General features: G+C 47.0%; 1 protein-coding gene across 1 annotated transcript in view; it reads right to left on the reverse strand.

Annotated features, from left to right (window-relative positions):
* LOC311128991 (integrator complex subunit 6-like) overlaps positions 1 to 18,097 on the reverse strand; it is a 33,161-nt gene that overhangs the window by 13,894 nt on the left and 1,170 nt on the right. The window contains exons 3-8 of the mRNA XM_084161224.1: positions 17,582 to 17,731; positions 12,178 to 12,267; positions 6,647 to 6,830; positions 4,491 to 4,616; positions 2,096 to 2,238; positions 1,467 to 1,619 (exon numbers count right to left, since the gene is read on the reverse strand). Coding sequence (XP_084017350.1) covers positions 1,467 to 1,619; positions 2,096 to 2,238; positions 4,491 to 4,616; positions 6,647 to 6,830; positions 12,178 to 12,267; positions 17,582 to 17,731 — 846 coding nt within the window. The remainder of the gene's footprint in view (positions 1 to 1,466; positions 1,620 to 2,095; positions 2,239 to 4,490; positions 4,617 to 6,646; positions 6,831 to 12,177; positions 12,268 to 17,581; positions 17,732 to 18,097) is intronic.

The raw sequence follows: 18,097 nt of genomic DNA on the forward strand, positions 1-18,097 counted from the left end.
GTGTCATTCTCAAAACTTTTGACCACGACTGTAGTGCTGTGTGTAGCATAGTACTGTGTAGTATTGTGTGTAGTGTAGTACTGTGTGTAGTGTAGTACTGTATGTAGTACTGTACTGTGTGTAGTGTAGTACTGTGTGTAGTGTAGTGTGTAGTACTGTCTGTAGCGTAGTACTGTCTGTAGCGTAGTACTGTCTGTAGCGTAGTACTGTCTGTAGCGTAGTACTGTCTGTAGCGTAGTACTGCGTGTAGTGTAGTACTGTCTGTAGCGTAGTACTGTGTGTAGTGTAGTACTGTGTGTAGTGTAGTACTGTGTGTAGTACTGTGTGTAGTGTAGTACTGCGTGTAGTGTAGTACTGTCTGTAGCGTAGTACTGTGTGTAGTGTAGTACTGTGTGTAGTGTAGTACTGCGTGTAGTGTAGTACTGTCTGTAGCGTAGTACTGTGTGTAGTACTGTGTGTAGTGTAGTACTGTCTGTAGCGTAGTACTGTGTGTAGTACTGTGTGTAGTGTAGTACTGTGTGTAGTGTAGTACTGCGTGTAGTGTAGTACTGTCTGTAGCGTAGTACTGTGTGTAGTGTAGTACTGTGTGTAGTGTAGTACTGTGTGGAGTGTAGTACTGTGTGTAGTGTAGTACTGTGTGTAGTGTAGTAATGTGTGTAGTGTAGTACTGTGTAGTACTGTGTGTAGTGTAGTACTGTGTGTAGTGTAGTACTGTGTGTAGTGTAGTACTGTGTAGTATGGTGTGTAGTGTAGTACTGTGTGTAGTGTAGTACTGTGTGTAGTGTAGTACTGTGTGTAGTGTAGTACTGTGTAGTATTGTGTGGAGTGTAGTACTGTGTGTAGTGTAGTACTGTGTATTATTGTGTGTAGTGTAGTACTGTGTAGTACTGTGTAGTGTAGTACTGTGTGTAGTGTAGTACTGCGTGTAGTGTAGTATTGTGTAGTACTGTGTAGTGTAGTACTGTGTGTAGTGTAGTACTGTGTGTAGTGTAGTACTGTGTAGTACTGTGTGTAGTGTAGTACTGTGTGTAGTGTAGTACTGTGTGTAGTGTAGTACTGTGTGTAGTGTAGTACTGTGTGTAGTGTAGTACTGTGTAGTACTGTGTAGTGTAGTACTGTGTGTAGTGTAGTACTGCGTGTAGTGTAGTACTGTGTAGTACTGTGTAGTGTAGTACTGTGTGTAGTGTAGTACTGTGTGTAGTGTAGTACTGTGTAGTATTGTGTGTAGTGTAGTACTGTGTGTAGTGTAGTACTGTGTGGAGTGTAGTACTGTGTGGAGTGTAGTACTGTGTGTAGTGTAGTACTGTGTGTAGTGTAGTACTGTGTGTAGTGTAGTACTGTGTGGAGTGTAGTACTGTGTGTAGTGTAGTACTGTGTGGAGTGTAGTACTGTGTGTAGTGTAGTACTGTGTGTAGTGTAGTACTGCGTGTAGTGTAGTACTGTGTGTAGTGTGTCACGTTGTGTACCTGCCAGCAGGTGTGAGGGGACTTCCTCTCCAGGATGTACTGTGTGAGGGGTGAAGGCTCCAGCTCGTACTTGTCAAAGGGAACCTTGTCTATCACCATGGGCTCTGCATCCAGGCAGGAGAAACGTACGTGGGGGTGGGCTGAGCGGGGGGGCTGGGAGACGGGGACAGGAACAAGACATCAGAGAAAACACAGAAACACACCAGCATGCACAGACATGAGCCACGAGTGAGACAGAGACACAGAGACATGAGCCACGAGTGAGACAGAGACACAGAGACATGAGCCACGAGTGAGACAGACACAGAGACATGAGCCACGAGTGAGACAGTCTCACACAGACATGAGCCACGAGTGAGACAGTCTCACACAGACATGAGCCACGAGTGAGACAGAGACACACAGACATGAGCCACGAGTGAGACAGAGACACACAGACATGAGCCACGAATGAGACAGAGACATGAGCCACGAGTGAGACAGAGACACACAGACATGAGCCACGAATGAGACAGAGACATGAGCCACGAGTGAGACAGAGACACACAGACATGAGCCACGAATGAGACAGAGACATGAGCCACGAGTGAGACAGGGACACACACAAAGAAACAGTCTGGCTCTCTTACCAGTGTGGGGGAGTTAGTGTCGGGCCAGAAGGCTTCAGGAATGGGCCAGTGTCCGATGGGCACACCAGTCTTGGGGTTGGGTCGTACGTAGATCAGCTTGTGGCAGCAGTGCCAGGACTGGAGGCCGGGCTTCAGGATCTCATCTGGACACAGATAGAAAGAGGGAAGACAAAAATAATGTGTGAAATAGAGGGAGGGGCTAGAGGCTAGGGGAAGGTTCATAGGGAGGGGCTAGAGGCTAGGGGAAGGTTCATAGGGAGGGGCTAGAGTCTAGGGGAAGGTTCATAGGGAGGGGCTAGAGGCTAGGGGAAGGTTCATAGGGAGGGGCTAGAGGCTAGGGGGAGGTTCATAGGGAGGGGCTAGAGGCTAGGGGGAGGTTCATAGGGAGGGGCTAGAGGCTAGGGGGAGGTTCATAGGGAGGGGCTAGAGGCTAGGGGAAGGTTCATAGGGAGGGGCTAATGGCTAGGGGAAGGTTCATAGGGAGGGGCTAGAGGCTAGGGGGAGGTTCATAGGGAGGGGCTAGAGGCTAGGGGAAGCTTCATAGGGAGGGGCTAGAGGCTAGGGGAAGCTTCATAGGGAGGGGCTAGAGGCTAGGGGAAGGTTCATAGGGAGGGGCTAATGGCTAGGGGAAGGTTCATAGGGAGGGGCTAGAGGCTAGGGGAAGGTTCATAGGGAGGGGCTAGAGGCTAGGGGGAGGTTCATAGGGAGGGGCTAGAGGCTAGGGGGAGGTTCATAGGGAGGGGCTAGAGGCTAGGGGGAGGTTCATAGGGAGGGGCTAGAGGCTAGGGGAAGGTTCATAGGGAGGGGCTAATGGCTAGGGGAAGGTTCATAGGGAGGGGCTAGAGGCTAGGGGGAGGTTCATAGGGAGGGGCTAGGGGGAGGTTCATAGGGAGGGGCTAGAGGCTAGGGGGAGGTTCATAGGGAGGGGCTAGAGGCTAGAGGGAGGTTCATAGGGAGGGGCTAGAGGCTAGGGGGAGGTTCATAGGGAGGGGCTAGAGGCTAGGGGAAGCTTCATAGGGAGGGGCTAGAGGCTAGGGGAAGGTTCATAGGGAGGGGCTAATGGCTAGGGGAAGGTTCATAGGGAGGGGCTAGAGGCTAGGGGAAGGTTCATAGGGAGGGGCTAGAGGCTAGGGGGAGGTTCATAGGGAGGGGCTAGAGGCTAGGGGGAGGTTCATAGGGAGGGGCTAATGGCTAGGGGAAGGTTCATAGGGAGGGGCTAGAGGCTAGGGGAAGGTTCATAGGGAGGGGCTAGAGGCTAGGGGGAGGTTCATAGGGAGGGGCTAGAGGCTAGGGGGAGGTTCATAGGGAGGGGCTAGAGGCTAGGGGGAGGTTCATAGGGAGGGGCTAGAGGCTAGGGGAAGGTTCATAGGGAGGGGCTAATGGCTAGGGGAAGGTTCATAGGGAGGGGCTAGAGGCTAGGGGGAGGTTCATAGGGAGGGGCTAGGGGGAGGTTCATAGGGAGGGGCTAGAGGCTAGGGGAAGGTTCATAGGGAGGGGCTAGAGGCTAGGGGAAGGTTCATAGGGAGGGGCTAGAGGCTAGGGGGAGGTTCATAGGGAGGGGCTAGAGGCTAGGGGAAGCTTCATAGGGAGGGGCTAGAGGCTAGGGGAAGCTTCATAGGGAGGGGCTAATGGCTAGGGGAAGGTTCATAGGGAGGGGCTAATGGCTAGGGGAAGGTTCATAGGGAGGGGCTAGAGGCTAGGGGGAGGTTCATAGGGAGGGGCTAGGGGGAGGTTCATAGGGAGGGGCTAGAGGCTAGGGGGAGGTTCATAGGGAGGGGCTAGAGGCTAGAGGGAGGTTCATAGGGAGGGGCTAGAGGCTAGGGGGAGGTTCATAGGGAGGGGCTAGAGGAAGGTTCATAGGGAGGGGCTAGAGGAAGGTTCATAGGGAGGGGCTAGAGGCTAGGGGAAGGTTCATAGGGAGGGGCTAGGGGGAGCTTCATAGGGAGGGGCTAGAGGCTAGGGGGAGGTTCATAGGGAGGGGCTAGAGGCTAGGGGAAGGTTCATAGGGAGGGGCTAGAGGCTAGGGGAAGGTTCATAGGGAGGGGCTAGAGGCTAGAGGGAGGTTCATAGGGAGGGGCTAGAGGCTAGAGGGAGGTTCATAGGGAGGGGCTAATGGCTAGGGGAAGGTTCATAGGGAGGGGCTAGAGGCTAGGGGGAGGTTCAAAGGGAGGGGCTAGAGGCTAGGGGAAGGTTCATAGGGAGGGGCTAGAGGCTAGGGGGAGGTTCATAGGGAGGGGCCAGGGGGAGGTTCATAGGGAGGGGCTAGAGGCTAGGGGAAGGTTCATAGGGAGGGGCTAGAGGCTAGAGGGAGGTTCATAGGGAGGGGCTAGAGGCTAGGGGAAGGTTCATAGGGAGGGGCTAGGGGGATCATTAAAGGAGTGGGTGTCTCTCTCACCCTCTCCAGGAGGGGGGTCAGGGCCTGTCTTCTCAAAGTTGATGACCACTCCACTCTGGATCTTCTGCAGTAGAGACTCCAGACACTGGTTCAACATGCGCTGGGAGAACACACTGTAGGAGCGACCTGAGACAAAGACACACACACATTAGATCAAATGCACTCACCCATGACTGACTCATTGTTGCAGGTCACCAGGACACACAAACACACACACATCCCTCAATAGCCAATCTAATCAGCAGTAATGGGCAGTATGTAGAGTCCCCCAGTAGTAACAGTATGTAGAGTCCCCCAGTAGTAACAGTATGTAGAGTCCCCCAGTAGTAACAGTATGTAGAGTCCCCCAGTAGTAACAGTATGTAGAGTCCCCCAGTAGTAACAGTATGTAGAGTCCCCCAGTAGTAACAGTATGTAGAGTCCCCCAGTAGTAACAGTATGTAGAGTCCCCCAGTAGTAACAGTATGTAGAGTCCCAGTAGTAACAGTATGTAGAGTCCCAGTAGTAACAGTATGTAGAGTCCCCCAGTAGTAACAGTATGTAGAGTCCCCCAGTAGTAACAGTATGTAGAGTCCCAGTAGTAACAGTTTGTAGAGTCCCCCAGTAGTAACAGTATGTAGAGTCCCCCAGTAGTAACAGTAGCAGAAGCCATTGTCCATCTGACCAATGACACATTGAGCAGAAAGCCTGACTCTGTAATCTTAACCTCCATCTGCACTATCACCAGGACTCACATGCCAACAGCACACCTTGGCTATTGGCCAATCACCGCTCCACTGTAGGTCAAAGTAGGCTTAGGCTAGGAGGTGCTGGCTCATTCTAGAAAATGAAGTCAGCTGGCTTAATTCTATTATTATGCTTAGGTTGAGGCTTAAACACATACTGTATGCTCATACTGTACGTGTGTGTTGTGTTGGACACATGCTGATGTTCTCTACTCTGCTACTCCTGATGTTCTCTACTCAGCTCCTCCTGATGTTCTCTACTCAGCTCCTCCTGATGTTCTCTACTCAGCTCCTCCTGATGTTCTCTACTCAGCTCCTCCTGATGTTCTCTACTCTGCTCCTCCTGATGTTCTCTACTCAGCTCCTCCTGATGTTCTCTACTCAGCTCCTCCTGATGTTCTCTACTCTGCTCCTCCTGATGTTCTCTACTCAGCTCCTCCTGATGTTCTCTACTCTGCTCCTCCTGATGTTCTCTACTCAGCTCCTCCTGATGTTCTCTACTCAGCTCCTCCAGATGTTCTCTACTCCTGATGTTCTCTACTCAGCTCCTCCAGATGTTCTCTACTCCTGATGTTCTCTACTCAGCTCCTCCTGATGTTCTCTACTCTGCTCCTCCTGATGTTCTCTACTCTGCTCCTCCTGATGTTCTCTACTCAGCTCCTCCTGATGTTCTCTACTCAGCTCCTCCTGATGTTCTCTACTCAGCTCCTCCTGATGTTCTCTACTCAGCTCCTCCTGATGTTCTCTACTCTGCTCCTCCTGATGTTCTCTACTCTGCTCCTCCTGATGTTCTCTACTCAGCTCCTCCTGATGTTCTCTACTCTGCTCCTCCTGATGTTCTCTACTCTGCTCCTCCTGATGTTCTCTACTCTGCTCCTCCTGATGTTCTCTACTCAGCTCCTCCTGATGTTCTCTACTCAGCTCCTCCTGATGTTCTCTACTCTGCTCCTCCTGATGTTCTCTACTCTGCTCCTCCTGATGTTCTCTACTCAGCTCCTCCTGATGTTCTCTACTCAGCTCCTCCTGATGTTCTCTACTCTGCTACTCCTGATGTTCTCTACTCTGCTACTCCTGATGTTCTCTACTCTGCTACTCCTGATGTTCTCTACTCTGCTACTCCTGATGTTCTCTACTCAGCTACTCCTGATGTTCTCTACTCTGCTCCTCCTGATGTTCTCTACTCAGCTACTCCTGATGTTCTCTACTCTGCTACTCCTGATGTTCTCTACTCAGCTACTCCTGATTGAACACTTATTGATGTATATTGACACTGCACTGTTGAGGAAAGAGCTTGCAAGTAAGCATTTCACAGTGCCATTTCCACCCTCTGTATCCTGTGCATGTGACAGATCAACGTTGATACTCTACCCTCATAAAGGCGGGTGGCTCATAGACACTGAGGCAGTAACACACACAAACACAGCGCCTCACCTCCGGTGACCTCACACATGGGGGTGATGGCCGAGTCGTCGGGGGGGACCCCCCCCAGTGGTTCGGGCTCTACAGTGGCGTGCCCAGGGATCCTCAGCACCAGGGAGAACAGACGCTGGTCCCAGCGGAACGGCTCCTTGGTCAGCTCACTGCCCGGCAGAGGAGTGGTCAGCGGAAGGTGGAGCTGGAGGGAGAAACCGTTTGAATTACATAAAAAGAGCATCAAGAGCGAGAGACGCTTACATGCCAACCTCACCGGACACGTTGCATGACAAAATACATTTACACATGCCTGTACATGTTATTCAATCATGTCACCTAAAAACGATCGCGAGCGTCTGCAAAGCCAAGCGCTAAAATCGAACTTGGTCCTATTTGACGTGCCTGACTTGCTGCAAGTCCAGCCTCTCCCATCTACTCATTGGTTTTCAGGAACCTACAACCCCACGTGGGTAGTTGAAAGATGAACGAGGGGATATTAATCATATATAACTAACTAATAACTCAGAGAGCATCATTTGAGGTCATATGAATTTAACGTTAATTACAATTTTCAAAGTCATGTCCCCCCCCCCCCCATCCTTGACTTTTCCTAAATAAGTCTATTCAACACACTGTCGTTGTTAGAATTCCGATATCATAAACAGCGTGTGTTATAAGCAGTTTTAGGAGGACATGTCATTTCCCCCCCCTGCCCTTCCTTCACCAGTTGGCTGCCATCTGACAATGGCCCATAGAAACTAGCAATAGCCAGCTAGCGAAATGTCCATGATTTTTAATTTTACCTTTATTTAACTAGGCAAGTCAGTTAAGAACAAATTCTTATTTACAATGACGGCCTACACCGGCCAAACCCGGACGACGCTGGGCCAATTGTGCGCCGCCCTATGGGACTCCCAATCACGTCCGGTTGTGATACAGCCTGGAATCACCAGGGGGGGTCTGTAGTGACGCCTCAAGCACTGAGATGCAGTGCCTTAGACCGCTGCGCCACTCGGGAGCCCAAACGATTCATGTGTGTTTGACATGCCCCCAAGTTAATAGTTGGTTTTGATATTTTAACCTGCGTGTCATGATCGCATCTGGTGTGGATGGACAAAACCAACATGCGTGATGGCGGGGGGGGTAGTCAGCATATTACACTACTTTTTGTCGCGCAACACACGTCAGCGAGGGTCCAACGCTGCCGCCGCGTCCATAGCCTCGAGTTTCCCTGTATTATGGTGGGAAACAGCTGTAGCCTATAGAGTCCCACCGTAATACCCATAAAACCTAGGGGTCAAACACGGAAATGGTTTTTCCACCATTCATTTTCCCCCATAGGTTTTTTTATATAGAAACACTTCAAATAAAGGGCTGTGTTTCGTGTAGGCTTACCCTGGTGTGACGTTTTGATCACGTTTCGATTGCATGTTTGTGTTTATGAGTCAGTTATTAAAGAATGTGAAACAATGTGTATGTTTGCTGCTTTTCATTATATCATGTATGGTCCTCTGTAGCTCAGCTGGTAGAGCACAGCGCTTGTAACGCCAAGGTAGTGGGTTCGATCCCCGGGACCACCCATACACAAAATTTAAAAAAAATGTATGCACGCATGACTGTAAGTCGCTTTGGATAAAAGCGTCTGCTAAATGGCATATTATTATTATTATTATTATTATTATATTACATGGCTGTTTTTGGGGGGGGGCCTAAAATAAATGCATTCATATGGGCAGAAAATGGTATACACAGAGCCTTCAGAAAGTATTCATACCCCTTGTCTTATACACATTGTTGTGTTACAGCCTGAATTCAAAATGGATTACATATATTAATTTTCTCAGCATCTACACACAATACCCCATAATGGAAAAGTGAAAAAATGTTTCAAAAATTTGGAAAATGAAATACAGAAATCTCATTTACATAAGTATTCACAGCCCTGAGTCAATACGTGTTCGAATCACCTTTGGCAAGTTTTACAGCGATGAGAATTTCTTTATCACTCCTGGATTGTACAATACGTGATTGTTAAAAAAATTATTCAAGCTGTCAATTTGGTTGTTGATCATTGCTAGACAACCATTTTCTGGTCTTGCCATAGATTTTCAAGCAGATTTAAATCAAAACTGTAACTCTGCCACTAAGGAACATTCACTGTCTTCTTGGTGAACAACTCCAGTGTAGATTTGGCCTTGTGTTTTAGGTTATTGTCCTGCTGAAAGGTGAATTCATCTCCCAGTGTCTGGTGGAAAGCAAATTGAACCAGGTTTTCCTCTAACATTTTGCCTGTGCTTAGCTCAATTCCGTTAATTTTTTATCCTGAAAAACTCCCTAGTCCTTAATGATTACAAGCATAACATGATGCAGCCACCACTATGCTTGAAAATATGGAGAGTGGTACTCAGTAATGTGTTGTATTGGATTTGTCCCTAACATAACGCTTTGTATTCAGGACAAAAAATGTATTGCTTTGCCACATTTTTTGCAGTTTTACTTTAGTGCCTTGTTGCAAACAGGAAGCATGTTTTGGAATATTTGTATTCTCTACAGACTTCCTTCTTTTCACTCTGTCATTTAGGTTAGTATTGTGGAGTAACTACAATGTTGTTGATCCAACCTCAGCCATTAAACTCTGTTTTTTTTAAAGTCACCATTGGCCTCATGGTGAAATCCCTGAGCGGTTTCCTTCCTCTCTGGCAACTGAGTTAGGAAGGACGCCTGTATCTTTGTAGTGACTGGGTGTATTGATACACCATCCAAAGTGTAATTAATAACTTCACCATGCTCAAAGGGATATTCCACGTCAGTTATTTTTTTTTTACCCATCTACCAATAGGTCCCGTTCTTTGCGAGGCTTTGAAAAACCTCCCTGGTCTTTGTGGTTGAATCGGTTTGAAATTAACTGCTCGACTGAGGGACCTTACAGATAATTGTATGTATGTGTTGGGTACAGAGATGAGGTAGTCATTCAAAAATCAAGTTAAACACTACTATTGCACACAGAGCGAGTCCATGCAAGTTATTCATGTGACTTGCAAAGCACATTTCTACTCCGGAACTTATTTAGGCCTGCCATAACAAAGGCGTTGAATATTTATTGACTTAAGACATTTCAGATAAATAAATAAAAATAGTTAAATTTTTGTACATAATACCACTGATATTATGGGGTAGTGTGTAGACCAGTGACAAAACATCTCAATTGAATCCATTTTAAATTCAGGCTGTAACAATACTTTCTGAAGGCCTACAGAAATCTGATCAGTTATACTGTTCATGTGAAAACATTGTGATTTTAGAGACAAAGCATCTTATTAAAGGGACTGCATGTCAAGCTATTACTTGGCTCCCACCAAGTCACACGCACAATTATCAGCTTTCTTATTATTTCGATTATTATTAAATCCATTAATTATTATTGACATTTATTAATTGACATCAGTGCTGCGGGGACAGTAACAATTCCAGCCAGAATAACCGTGTTTTACCAAACTCCAAGTCCTCTGATAACTCTGACGAGTCTTGTGGGCAATGACAGTGTTTTCCGAGACAGAGTTTGACAGGTGCTGCTCGCAGCTAGAGCAAGAAAACAAGACCTGATTTTTATAAATTGAGGCTTAAAAACTCCCCCATATTTCATATGAATGGCCTACATTGAAAACTTTTTTGGGGAAATTGCAAGTTCACTTTCTCATCCCATAAATGCATTTCAAGTGCAAATGTGCTGTTCAGCAGCTCACGTCAGCCTTTTCATTAGGGCTCTCCACAGTGATTTCACAGTCTACACAAAGCTACGGTGTTCAGTAAAAAAAATTCTGCTGAACAAAAGGTACAGTAGTATGTGGACACCCCTTCAAATTAGTGGATTCGGCTATTTCAGCCACACCCGTTGCTGAAAAGGTGTATAGAATCGAGCACACAGCCATGCAATCTCCATAGACAAACACTGGCAGTAGAATTGCACGTACTGAAGAGCTCAGTGACTTTCAACGTGGCACCGTCATAGGATGCCACCTTTCCAACAAGTCAGTTCGTCCAATTTCTGCCCTGCTAGAGCTGCCTCGGTCAACTGTAAGTGCTTTTATTGTGAAGTGGAAACGTCTCGAGCAACAACGGCTCAGCCATTTTTTACATTTTTACATTTTAAGTCATTTAGCAGACGCTCTTATCCAGAGCGACTTACAGGAGCAATTAGGGTTAAGTGCCTTGCTCAAGGGCACATCGACAGATTTTTCACCTAGTCGGCTCGGGGATTAGAACCAGCGGCCTTTCGGTTACTGGCACAACGCTCTTAACCACTAAGCCACCTGCCGCCCCGCGAAGTGGTAGGCCACACAAGCTCACAGAACGGGACACCCGAGTGCTGAAGCGCGTAGCGTGTAAAAACCCATCCGTCCTCGGTTGCAACACTCACTACCGAGTTCCAAACTGCCTGTGGAAGCAAAGTCAGCACAATAACTGTTTGTCGGGAGCTTCATGAAATAAATGGGTTTCCATGGCCAAGCAGGTCAGTCACATTCAGTGTTCTTTTCATATCGAAAAAATGCTACTGGTAGCCTATTAATAAGCTATAGTCAGGCATCACATATTAGTGCCAATCTCTAGTAGCCTAATACTCCTCCAATCAATGGAGAGATTTACTGTGTTGCTGACAAGTAGGACGGGATCGGCCAGAACAAGCCGCTGTGCAGAATCTCTAATATATAGTCTATTCCTATCCAACAAATGCTTTTTTGGAGTCTAATTTAAAATATATATCTTAGGCTTAGTTGTATTATTGATAATTACATTCTAAAGCAAATTCAAAGAAAATGAATTACCTGGTTAAAATAAAGGAACTGAAATAAGTTGTTACCTATAGGCTATTGACAATTTAAATGTATTAATAAAAACATTAGTAGGCTTACGGATCAGGCTAGTAAATGTTTCAAGTAATCCACCCAACCCTGTTTTATTCTGTCTTCTAGGAAGGCAACGAAAGCTTCCTGTGACTTGTTCAATCTCATGCAGCTCAGATCATTTTTTTTATAGACAAAGATATAGTATAGGGTGTTTTCAGACAGGTTTAACGAGCCAGCCGGGGGCGCACCAGCCAGCCGGGGGCGCACCAGCCAGCCGTGTGTGCACCAGCCAGCAGGGGGCGCACCAGCCAGCCGGGGGCGCACCAGCCAGCCGTGTGTGAACCAGCCAGCCGGGTGTGAACCAGCCAGCCGTGTGTGAACCAGCCAGCCGGGTGTGAACCAGCCAGCCGTGTGTGAACCAGCCAGCCGGGTGTGAACCAGCCAGCCGTGTGTGAACCAGCCAGCAGGGGGCGCACCAGCCAGCCGTGTGTGCGCGTGCAGACTGAAGAGTCGTTTACGAAGGACTTTGCTTCTTCTGCAGCATTCGCTGTAAAATATAACACTTTGCGGTGGTGCTTCACAGACAAACAGAGACACACAGAGAGAGAGCGAGAGAGAGAGAGAGAGTTGTCTGTTCAGCTGACCAACAGGAAGTACTCCTGATTGGCTGTGACCCCGGTCTCCATGGAAACCATGATGACTGACCTCATCCTGGACTCCGCCACTGCTGGTCAGCTTGTTGCCGTCGGTGATGGCCACTATGATGGACGGCTCCAGGAAAAAGGGATTCCTGCCCTGTGAAAGGAGAGCGAAAGGAAGAAGAGGTTAAAAATGACAGACAGTACAGATAGATGCAATTACATCCAACTCAAAGGAAACGTGAGCGTAGCCAAAATGTAAAGTTCAAATGAAGCTTTGTGAGCCGAGCGGTGATGAGGGGTACTTGAGGCCTGGCGCTGTAACACCAACAGGAGCACATGGAGCACGGCCACATCTGAAATGGCACCCTGTTCCCTTTATAGTGTACTACTATTAACCAGAACCCTATGGCGCCCAGGTCAAAAGTAGTGCACTATATAGGAAATAGGGTGCTAATTCAGATGTAGCCTATCATTATAGTTAACCTAATGGAGATATGGGTTAGGAGGGTCAAGGAACAGAATGGGGGGGGGGGGGGGGGGGGAGTGAGTGAGAAAGACTGACAGAGAACAACATCTACTCCTTGGGGTAACAGTGGATAGGGGTGGGGGGGGTAATGAGCATCAGGGGAGGGAGAGAACACAGTATGAAGACGGTCTGCAGGGACAGAGCAGCAGAGACTGCACCAACACTTGACAAAAACAAAAAGACTCATATCTGTGTCTGTACTCTCCAGTCAAACCTACACATTACATAAAACCACTCTACCTTGCACACACACATAACACTGACTTTGCAACATTGGTTGACGCATGTAGAGAATCACTCTCCTTCATCGTAGCAAACTTCACAGGCATATAGCCTATAGCATAGGTACTGTATAATCATTCTGGCTCTAGAGACCAGAGGGAGACATCAGTTATATCCTCCCTCCTCTTAGTGTACATTACGGTAAACACTAGCCTGAGGACAACACAGCCAACTATCCTATAGCCCACTATCCTGTGGTAAAGATGGTCTCTACCAAGCTATAACAGCTCACTGCTGTCCTGACACTCTCGCTCTCTCTCAAAAGAGCTACATATGTCCAGGAATTTACCTCTCCTCAAGGTTTACAGTACTTTCCCCACTGGTGACCGTTCCTATCAACGGACACAGATCTGTTCCCTTCCAACTTTTCATTGTGACCAGAGTGGTTTTTGCTGAGTAATAAAATTGGGAGTTCCGTAAACAGAATAAAGAAAACATACCCACATATACAGACTGACTAGGGTATCCATGACAACCTGGAGTTGTCTTTCAGAATGGTACTAATGATATCCTATTCTAGTCAACACCCACTTAGCATGCTAATCTTTCTCAATATGAACTACCAGCCAGAGAAAACCCTGCAGGGGGGACATAGGCTTATATCGATTAGAAACATTAGAAAACAACAAACATTAACAGAACGATAGCGAAGCTACATATTTACTCAGATCCTCATTTGAGTCACTGTGTCATTATTGCTTTACACAACATAGAAACGGCTTCAGCGTGACACGTCTACACTTCAGTATGACTAATCTGATCCACTGGCCTGAGAGGGCAGGTGTGAATGGTATAGTGTATCCCTGTGATCAGTAGGCTGGGAGTGAGTCTGTGGCACGTTGCCAAGTCTGCTAAAATATAGACAGACAAGAGGTAATTAGATCTCTATTAGCTGGGTTGCCATGTTGTGCGGTCTGCCGAACCAGTCAGTCAGTCAAACCAGCCCTATGGGCTCTGGTCAATGGTAGTGCACTAAATAGTGCATAGGGTGCCATTTGGGATTCAGCCAAAGTGCTCACACCTAATTCAGCATCGTTAACTACGAGTGACTAACTGGCTACTAGTGACATTCCACCCGGCTCTATTATGGAGCACTATGAGGCATTACATAAAAACCTCACTGCCTAAAAGAGCTTTAAAAGACTTCAAGCTGTAGACATGTAGGTAACCTGGCAGATATGTTTTATTCTCCCTGCAGCAGGGCTCTCCAACCCTGTTCCTGGAGAGCTGCCGTCCTGAAGGTTAACTCCAACCCTGTTCCTGGAGAGCTGCCGTCGTGAAGGTTAACTCCAACCCTGTTCCTGGAGAGCTGCCGTCCTGTAGGTTAACTCCAACCCTGTTCCTGGAGAGCTGCCGTCCTGTAGGTTAACTCCAACCCTGTTCCTGGAGAGCTGCCGTCCTGTAGGTTAACTCCAACCCTGTTCCTGGAGAGCTACCCTCCTGTAGGTTTTCGCTCCAACCCTAATGTAGCGCACCAGATTCAAAAACTTTGCTGGTGGATAAGCTGTGTCAGGTAATGCTGTGTTTATAACCAAATGGGAAGGTGGTAATTACCAGTTGTGAAGGCATGAATAGCAGTTGGATACATTCACATGCTTTGAACTCGTTGAGAAACGCCAGTTTGCTAATGGCCAACAAGCTGCTTTAAACAAACTAAAAGTACAACTATCATGATTGTAAACAAATGTGTTTAAAACCCATATTAATACATACATAAATAACATTGTTGTTACATTTAACTTCCAAAAATGCTGTTAGAGGTAATTTCCTTAGTAGATGATGTCAGAGGACAGCATGTGGGAGAAGTCGGAGCTAAGGGAATGAGAGGAGTTTCCCACTAGTAATTACAAGTTTATTTTTCACAGTTGTATGTGATAAATAACACCTTCCCACTTGGTTATGAACACAGCATTAGTTACAATTGGGATTGGAGCAAAAACCTACAGGAGGGTAGCTCTACAGGAACAGGGTAGGAGTGAAAACCTACAGGAGGGTAGCTCTACAGGAACAGGGTAGGAGTGAAAACCTACAGGAGGGTAGCTCTCCAGGAACAGGGTTGGAGTGAAAACCTACAGGAGGGTAGCTCTACAGGAACAGGGTTGGAGTGAAAACCTACAGGAGGGTAGCTCTCCAGGAACAGGGTTGGAGTGAAAACCTACAGGAGGGTAGCTCTCCAGGAACAGGGTTGGAGTGAAAACCTACAGGAGGGTAGCTCTCCGGGAACAGGGTTGGAGTGAAAACCTACAGGAGGGTAGCTCTCCGGGAACAGGGTTGGAGTAAAAACCTACAGGAGGGTAGCTCTCCAGGAACAGGGTTCTTCCTCCAGGCAAAAAAACAAAACATGAGGTCTTGGTTATAGCAGCCCATGTGGTCATACCAGATACCAGGGATGCATCTCAATAGTCTAAAACTGACATCCTCTCCTCTACCTCATTTACACTCATTTGAATTGACAGGATAGGTGAAAGCAATGTGGTGGATCCCTACCAGGAAAGTGATTTCACCAGTCCAGCTCTACTATATCAGTGCAGATGAAGGAAAGGAGATGAGCACGAGACCCAAACCAAGGTCTGAGGATTCTATCAAAGGCATGGGGAGAGGGCGGAGACCAAGCAGGGTGCGGCCACACCTAAACACTGGAACTAAAAAGGTGTGGCTGTGACGCATTCTAAAATGGAACCCTACGTCAACTGATCAAGAGGAAAGATTGGATCACCAAAATAAGATTGCCCTCATGTGTTTGTATGTCTCTGTGTGCGTGTGTGTGGATGATGTGTGTGTGTGTGTGTGTGTGTGTGTGTGCATGTACAGGCTGTACCTACATTTGCCTGTCTGCTGGGGCGATAGAGGTCTTTGAACACAGAGAGAGCGTTCTACATGCATTATGTATGTAGTATGTATGCATTACTCTTGAAGGTACAGGCGGACGTCCTTCCCTGTCTCAGGAGACGCTGGTTAAACATTTATACAGTCAATCAGCCTCCTGACAACTTACCTGAAGACCATTATCTCTTAACTGGCAAATAATGATCCTGTACGCTATAGTATAGCACTGTAATATTAGGAAGATTATGTTTTTTTTTTTAAGTATCCGTTTGTTGACCCATAGATACAGTATGTCACAATAGTCGACATTGCCCTACAATGTCATGTACGTGAAAGCAGAGACTGTTGACTGCTGTTTACTATGCATATAGCAGGTAGACAGCCAGCGGAAATCACAGAGGACGAAACAAATAGTCCCACCCAGTAGGTGGGTATCCTCATCTCCATCACTAACAAGGTTATCAGAGAGAGGAACAAAAGACGAGCGGCTAACATGGCAGAAACCGCTCTCTAGAGGCCGGATCAGGAGAGGACTACTGGACTATTTCCTCAGCGCTGTTCTGTTGAGCTGATCACTGATACTCGTCTAGGTCCAGGATGATAGTCTAGGGCAGGGTTCTTCAATTCCGGTCCTGGAGGGCCGAAACACCTCTGTTTTTCATCCTCTCCTTCTAATCAGGGGCTAATTCAGACCTGGAACACCAGGTGAGTGCAATTAACTACCAGGTAGAAATAAAAAACAGAAGTGTTTCGGCCCTCCAGGACCGGAATTGAAGAACCCTGGTCTAGGGCCAGGATACTAGTCTAGGGCCTAGGGCCAGAATACTAGTCTAGGGCCAGAATACAAGTCTAGGGCCTAGGGCCAGAATACTAGTCTAGGGCCTAGGGCCAGAATACTAGTCTAGGGCCTAGGGCCAGAATACTAGTCTAGGGCCAGAATACTAGTCTAGGGCCTAGGGCCAGAATACTAGTCTAGGGCCTAGGGCCAGAATACTAGTCTAGGGCCTAGGGCCAGAATACTAGTCTAGGGCCTAGGGCCAGAATACTAGTCTAGGGCCAGAATACTAGTCTAGGGCCAGGATACAAGTCTAGAGCCTAGGGCCAGAATACTAGTCTAGGGCCTAGGGCCAGGATACTAGTCTAGGGCCAGAATACTAGTCTAGGGCCACATATATCAAAGTCTTACTCCATCTCCTCTGCCTGTATACTGCACCTGACGTATTCTAGATCCCTCAAATTCAAATATGGACCTCAAAGCCAGTTCCACTGCTCCCCCCTCCTCCTCTCATTCTTCCACTAATCAGGGTGATTTAAATCTGGGATAACATGTGGGTGCAATTAATCATCAGATAGAGAAGAAAACCAGCAGTAGTCCGGACCTCATAGGGTAGGATTTGAATACCCCTGTTCTAGATTCTCTCTCCTCCCCCCTCATGTTTCAGTTTAGAGAGAACCCATTTCTAATTAACACGCCAACTTTAAAACGATTGCCTATCCATTTCTCTTTTATACAAACAGGAGAGATAAAGGAAGTTCATTGTGACGTGTTACTTTGGATGAAATGCCTTACCATTGGGTACAGGAGCAAAACAGCAGTCCCGTCAAAAAAAAAAAGTCAAAACCGGTACATTAATACTAGTAAAAAAATAAGTTGTTGAAACTCCTACCACACTGTTGGTTCATCACTTGTCACTCAAGGGGAGTGTGTGGGGACAATGTACAGGAGTGTGATGCTTGTAAGACTGTGAGATTGGCGGGGTGGGGACAAAAGATGGGGGACCCTAGAGGGGAAAAAAAGTTAACCAATTCTCTCCTATCTCGGAGTACAACATACCTGTCCATAGTTGTCTATCCCAGACACTAATCTATTGAGATTGAGCAAATCAAAAGCGGTCCTCAAAGACTGGCCAATAGTTGTGAGTCCTGCTGCTTGAAGGTTCCTCAACTCCGTCATGAATGTGGCATGGCTCTCTTTCCATCCAGCCTTTTGAAATAGGGTAAGAGGTATACAAGTTGTCATCAACAACACACATGGAACAATAATAATAATAAGCCATTTAGCAGACGCTTTTATCCAAAGCGACTTACAGTCATGTGTGCATACATTTTTACGTATGGGTGGTCCCGGGGATCGAACCCACTACCCTGGCGTTACAAGCACCATGCTCTACCAATTGAGCTACAAAGTGGGTTTATATTTTTGTCTGACAACGTCGATGATTTCTAAGATCAGATCAATTAATACACTTTTACAATGTAATTAACTTGATAAACATCTCAAAGTATGTGAATTCTTTTTTTTTTTTTTTTGCCTTTGAAATATTGTCAACAAATAAGACAGCTTATTCCC

The sequence above is a fragment of the Coregonus lavaretus genome, assembly GCF_964263955.1.
Source record: "Coregonus lavaretus genome assembly, chromosome: 5".
NCBI lineage: Eukaryota > Metazoa > Chordata > Actinopteri > Salmoniformes > Salmonidae > Coregonus > Coregonus lavaretus.